The sequence below is a fragment of the Leptodactylus fuscus genome, chromosome 2, assembly GCF_031893055.1.
Source record: "Leptodactylus fuscus isolate aLepFus1 chromosome 2, aLepFus1.hap2, whole genome shotgun sequence".
Lineage (NCBI taxonomy): Eukaryota > Metazoa > Chordata > Amphibia > Anura > Leptodactylidae > Leptodactylus > Leptodactylus fuscus.
Window position 1 is genome coordinate 24,584,890 of NC_134266.1, and position 7,090 is coordinate 24,591,979.

Genomic DNA, 7,090 nt, shown 5'->3' on the forward strand with positions numbered 1-7,090 from the left:
CCACAGAGCGGGTCCACCGATTAGCGGTGGTGGTCATTTGCTGCTCTCCCCTGCAAACTGGGATTTCGAAATCCTGAAACAGTACTGCAGGTGCGACTGTGTGTCCATATTGTCCAAAGAGCTTTCTAGGGGGAGAGCATCAAACGCTCACCACCACTTTGCTGTTTCCACAAAAAACACATGTACACAAGAAAGATGACACTTTTTTTAACAAAATTTTTTAATGGGCAAAATGTACATATTTTTAAAGGATATGTGACCAGATGAAAGAGCACTGCTGCATCACACACTAAACATTCATAAGCAGCACCGAAAAAAACATATTTTTGGCCCTCAGAAGCTTGCACACAAATACATCACATACAACAGTACGCAAAGAAAAAATGACACCACGATGAGGAAGGTCTTCAGTCCAGGTCAGGCTGGTCATCACTGAGGCGAGAAAAAGGCCTGGGCACGACCCCTTCGGGACTCACGAAGTAGTCAGCAAAGGCATCTCGCACATGTGCAGCTGCGTTGGCTGCCCGACCTGAGGACCCAGATGGTAATAGTGGGTGACCCAAAGCTGCCTGTGGCTCCACTCCAATGTTCGGCCTGTCATAGTCCAATACAAAGTTGTGAAGCACACAGGCAGCTTTGATCACCAGGTCCACAGTATCGGGAGCCAACTGCAGTGCACCAGTGAAGACCCTCCACTTACTACTCATGATCCCGAAGGTGCACTCCACGAAGCGTCGTGCCCGGATCAGCCTCATGTTGAAGACCCTCTTCCGGGCATCTAGTCTCGACCGTGGGAAAGGGCACAGCAGGTTTTCCAAGAGGGGAAACGCCTCATCCCCTACTATGACGAACGGGACGAGATACGGGGTACCCGGAAGCGGTCTTGGTGGAGGTAGAGTCACCTGATCTAGCAGTACTGTACGACCCAAAATCGATGACAGTAGCGCATGGGAGTCCCCAGTACTACCATAGGCACCGACTTCAATAACACAAAAACGGTACGTGGCATCAGCGACCGCCATCAGGACCACGGAAAAATACTTCTTGTAGTTGAAGAAATGTGATCCTGAGTGCGGTGGCTTCTGCACACGTATATGCTTCCCGTCGACGGCACCTATGCAGTTGGGGAAATTGGCCACAGACTGAAAGCCTGCTGCTGCCTGCAACCAAATCTCCTGTGTCGGACTGGGCATCGCTATGGGTTGCAAGTGCTGCCATATCAGATGGCATGTGCTCCTCACAATTCCGGCTATAGTGGATATACCAACCCGGAATTGGAGGTGCAGGGATGCAAACTCTCCCCTGTTGCCAAAAATCTAAAAGAAAAAACAAAACATCAGGACACAATCGCACATGCAATGACAACATTTCAAGAAATGGTCTGCTCAACTGTATCTAACCATTTGGTCAAACCATTTGCTAAGTATATATGGCCACATTTGAGGGACTGCAAAGTAGCCGGACCCATATTCCACACAGTATTGTTGTATTGAAAGTATATCGAGAGTCAATTACCGCAGTATTGTAAACTATCTAGACAACATTGACAACACATTACAGACGGAAAAAACATTTCTTTATGGACACATTGTCCAGACTATGGGAAACACACAGTTTGTATCTGATATGTTTGTGTTGGAGGATTTTTTCGGTTTGGTTCTTGCACGTTGCATTTTTTGATAGAGGCAAAACTCGCGATTTCAACATTACTAAGATTGAAAAAATTAATACAAATAACACATGCCGCAACGTGATGACCAGCCTTTCCGTAGGACTGAGGGCCTTCCTCATGATGGTGTCTTGGTGCTGCAGATGTGTGCCCAGGTGCTCCAGGAGCACATCAAATGCTTCTGGAGGCATCCGCAGAAAACGGAAAAATTTCTGTGAGTCCCTTTTTGGAGAACACAAAAATACAATACAATTCAATTAATATTGAACACAGCGTTACGTTTTCGATTGTTGAGCACTTTCACCTCCACACAGTGAAATACAAAAAAGTTTTTTTAAAAAAACATTTATTTTTTTTTTTTAAAAAGGACCATCCACCGAAAAAGTGACACTTGACACTTTCTACACTGAAATCTAAAAGTTGACTAAATACAGAAATGTACATCAATTAACTACATTGTGAAAACTTAAAGGAAACTTACAGCAACAACTCATGATACAGCTGTGCAAAAACACCCCTGGATGGCCTAAATTCGTTAATGGGGTGGACCCAATAGCGCCGTATTTTTTGCAGCGGCCCAGCATCTGGGTCCTCAAAATGCTCCTCTTGGTCCTCCACATCATGTTGAAGCACCTCCTCCTCCTGTTCATGTTGGTGCTAGTGAAATTAAAAAAGTATGATGAAAAGAATCGGTAGAATCAGAAAAAGCGTCCCAAAACTATGTATTTATGAGCGTACCTCGTGTTGTAGTGTGTGTTGGTTCACCAGATTAGAAACCAGAGACAGGAGTAGGGCAGTGTCCTGGCTGACTGGCGGAAGAGTCCCCCCCTGTGGGTCGTCGTCATGCTGCAGCAAAATAATGAAATGGGCATAAATGTCAGTTAAAAAAGACTCCTAGCCACATCATAGAAACCAGAAACCTGTATTTGTTAACGTACCTCCTCTTGTAGTGTTGCAGGATTACAAATATGGGCTAGTAGGCCCAGCTGCAGCGGGCCTACTAGCCTACTTTGGCCACCAATTTCCGCATTTTGGCTCTCGTCAGGATTCTGGGAGAGAAATGCAAAAATAGATCAGCAACAGTACCAGCAACCTCATGAAAAAACATTAACAAAAGATGTATTTATGAACGTACCTCGTGTTGGAGTGTGCGTTGGTTCACAAGATTGAGCGATATGCCCAGCAGGAGTGCCCTGTCCAGGGTTGATGCTGCAATGGGGGGTTGGTTTTCCATTGAGAATTTCAAACCAAATGTGACCAGAGCATACACAGCTGTGTGTTGATTAAATAATGGGCTGTTCTTTTTGGGCCGGCCCAGTGGGCTTGACGAGAGTTTTTAATGAGTTGCCTTGATTTACGGCCGTTAATTTACGGAGGCGTAACGTTAGCGTATTCGCGGCCAAAAGACGAGAGCGTATACGCTGCAAGTGAAATACGTCGCGTAAACGCGCCCTGCGTCTTTTTACGGCCGTAAAAATACACACAAAAAACACACAAAAAACGCCTGGCGTTACTCCGTGTGAATACAGCCTTAGGGAGCAAGAGAGGTAGAGGCAAAAATCTTCACCTGAGATGTAAGTGCACTAGATCAAGCTTTAGTGAGAGCTCCCACTTGAAATAGCAGAGGAACCAAGACAAGCTTCAGAAAGAGCCTCCACCTGCAATGGGAGCCATAAATGGCACTGAGTGGAGTGTGGCTGGGGATTATATAGGGGGCGCTCACACTATGATGTCATTATTTCATGACACTATGACTTGTCATAATGGATTCCCGCACCTTCTTCTTACTAACTTACAATATACAGTCATGGCCAAAAGTTTTGAGAATGACACAAATCTTCTATCTTCACATGATCTGCTGCCCTCTGGTTTTTATGTGTGTTTGTCAGATGTTTTTATCACATACAGAAATATAATTGCAATCATATTATGAGTAACAAAAGCTTATATTGACAGTTAGAATGAGTTAATGCAGCGTTGCAATATTTGCAGTGTTGACCCTTCTTCTTCAGGACCTCTGCAATTCTCCCTGGCATGCTCTCAATCAACTTCTGGACCAAATCCTGACTGATAGCAGTCCATTCTTGCACAATCAATGCTTGCATTTTGTCAGAATTTGTAGGTTTTTCTTTGCCCCCCCGTCTCTTGATGATTGACCACAAGTTCTCAATGGGATTAAGATCTGGGGAGTTTCCAGGCCATGGACCCAAAATCTCTGTTTTGTTCCCTGAGCCATTTAGTTATCACCTTTGCTTTATGGCAAGGTGCTCCATCATGCTGGAAAAGGCATTGTTGATCGCCAAACTGCTCTTGGACGGTTGGGAGAAGTTGATCTTGGAGGACATTCTGGTACCATTCTTTATTCATGGCTGTGTTTTTAGGCAAGACTGTGAGAGAGCCGATTCCCTTGGCTGAGAAGCAACCCCACACATGAATGGTTTCAGGATGCTTTACAGTTGGCATGAGACAAGACTGGTGGTAGCGCTCACCTCGTCTTCTCCGAATAAGCTGTTTTGCAGATGTCCCAAACAATCAAAAAGGGGATTCATCAGAGAAAATGACTTTACCCCAGTCCTCAGCAGTCCACTCCCTGTACCTTTTGCAGAATATCAGTCTGTCCCTGATGTTTTTTTCTGGAGAGAAGTGGCTTCTTTGCTGCCCTCCTTGAGACCAGGCCTTGCTCCAAGAGTCTTCGCCTCACAGTGCGTGCAGATGCACTCACACCTGCCTGCTGCCATTCCTGAGCAAGCTCTGCACTGCTGGTAGCCCGATCCTGCAGCTGAAACACTTTTAAGAAACGGTCCTGGCGCTTGCTGGTCTTTCTTGGGCGCCCTGGAGCCTTTTTGCCAACAATGGAACCTCTCTCCTTGAAGTTCTTGATGATGCGATAGATTGTTGACTGAGGTGCAATCTTTCTAGCTGCGATACTCTTCCCTGTTAGGCCATTTTTGTGCAGTGCAATGATGACTGCACGTCTTTCTTTAGAGATAACCATGGTTAACAGAAGAGAAACAATGATGCCAAGCACCAGCCTCCTTTTAAAGTGTCCAGTGGTGTCATTCTTAATCATGACAGATTGATCTCCAGCCCTGTCCTCATCAACACCCACACCTGTGTTAATGGAGCAATCACTGAAACGATGTTAGCTGGTCCTTTTAAGGCAGGGCTGCAATGATGTTGAAATGTGTTTTGGGGGATAAAGTTTATTTTCTAGGCAAATATTGACGTTGCAAGTAATTGCTGTTAAGCTGATCACTCTTTATAACATTCTGGAATGCGAATTGCCATTAGGAAAACTGAAGCAGTAGACTTTGTAAAAATTAATATTTGTATCATTCTCGAAACTTTTGGCCATGACTGTAGATATTATAGTGTTTGAAATAGATCTATATATTATTTTCTATATTTCTTCCAAAGTAAAAATTAATATAAAATGAAAACCTAAAGTAGTATATATCTAAATGAAGAGGGTAGTCCATGAAGCAACCAACAGCCCAAGAGGAAGGATCAGCATGCTGGGTTTTCTGGGGGGGGGGGGATACAATTGAGGAAAAAAAAAAAAAGGCCACCACGATGAGGAAGGTCTTCAGTCCCAGTCAGGCTGCTCATTACTGAGGCTGAGAAAACTGCCAAGGCACGGCACCTTCGGGAAATAGTCAGCAAAGGAATCTCTCACCCGTACAGCTGCGTCAGCTGCCCGACCGTGGCCACTGGTGGACAAAATTGGGTCGCTCAAAGCTGCCTGTGGCTCCACTACAATGTTCGGGCTTTCGTACTCCCAAACATAGTTGTGAAGCACACAGACAGCTTTGACGACCACATCCACGGTGTCGGGAGCCAACTGCATTGCAGAGGTGAGGACCCTCCACTTACTAGTCATGATCCCGAAGGTGCACTCCACGAAGCGTCGTGCCCGGTTGAAGACCCTCTTCCGGGCATCCAGTCTCCTCCGTGGGAAAGGGCGCAGCAGGTTCTCTTTCAGTGGAAACGCCTCATCCCCTACCATGACGAAGGGGACTGGATGCGTGGCACCTGGAAGTGGTCTTGGTGGAGGTAGAGTCACCTGACCTAAAACTGATGACATTAGCGCCCGGGAGTCCCCAGTACTACCATAGGCACCGACTTCGATGGCAATAAAACGGTACGTGGCATCAGCAACCGCCATCAGGACCACTGAAAAGTACTTCTTGTAGTTGAAGTACAGTGATCCTGAGTGCGGTGGCTTCTGCACACGTATATGCTTCCCGTCGACGGCACCTATGCAGTTGGAGAAATTGGCCACAGACTGAAAGCCTGCTGCTGCCTGCAACCAAATCTCCTGGGTCGGACTGGGCATCACTATGGGTTGCAAGTGCTGCCAGATCAGATGGCATGTGCACCTCACAATTCCAGATATGGTTGATTTTCCAACCCGGAATTGGAGGTGCAGGGATGCAAAACTCTCCCCTGTTGCGAGAAACCTAGAAAAAAAAGAGAGAAAAAAAAAAAATTAGCGCACAATAAAATAAAAGCATTACTCTACACTCTACTGCTATTCACTAGTACTTCCTAGTGTGACATTCCATTATGCATGATAATGGTTCGGACCCTATTTATGTCTACACATCAGCATCCCTCTATACTACTCTATATGGATTCCCTCTAAATTACAATAAAAAAAATAGAGTGGACATATGAGATTAAAAACAGAAAGGTACACATTTGATAACTTACCGCAACGTGATGAGCAGCCTTTCCGTGGGACTGATGGCCTCCCTCATGGTGGTGTCCTGATGTAAAAGGTGGGGTGCAAGGAGCCATAGCATACTGTCAAAGGTGGCAGTGCTCATTCTTAGGAAGTTCTGAAATTTTTCTGGGCATCTGTAAAAAAAAATTAACCATCGTGTACACAGTACATAATATACATACATATATAATGTACTAGCCTATACATATGGATTCTACTACCCTATACATACATAATATGCTAGCCTATACATACGGATTTAAGTTACTACCCTATACATACATATATATGATACAAGACTATACATACATATATAATATACTAGGCTATACATATGGATTAATCTACTACCCTATACATACATATATATGATACAAGACTATACATACATATATAATATACTAGGCTATACATACGGATTAATCTACTACCCTATACATACATATATATGATACAAGACCATACATACATATATAATATACTAGACTATATACAGCACACATACATACCGTATATACTCAAGTATAAGCCGACCCGAATATAAGCCGACCCCCCTAATTTTACCACAAAAAACTAGGAAAACTTATTGACTCGAGTATAAGCCTAGGGGAAAATGCAGCAGCTACTGGAAAATTTCAAAAATTAAAATGGCTGAGTTCTTGGGTGCAGTAAGTGCTGGGAAAGGGGAGGGGGTG

At 44.5% G+C, this 7,090-nt stretch overlaps 1 protein-coding gene across 1 annotated transcript; it reads right to left on the reverse strand.

Moving 5' to 3' along the window:
- Nucleotides 1-407: 407 nt before the first annotated feature.
- LOC142194021 (uncharacterized) lies at nucleotides 408-6,477 on the reverse strand. Its single transcript, XM_075263048.1, is given in 9 exon segments — nucleotides 408-1,297; nucleotides 1,300-1,316; nucleotides 1,745-1,891; nucleotides 2,151-2,326; nucleotides 2,408-2,515; nucleotides 2,608-2,718; nucleotides 2,805-2,878; nucleotides 5,282-6,129; nucleotides 6,383-6,477. Coding segments are annotated over 9 exon segments (2,463 nt in total). The 5' UTR covers nucleotides 6,475-6,477.
- Between the last annotated feature and the right edge of the window lie 613 nt (nucleotides 6,478-7,090).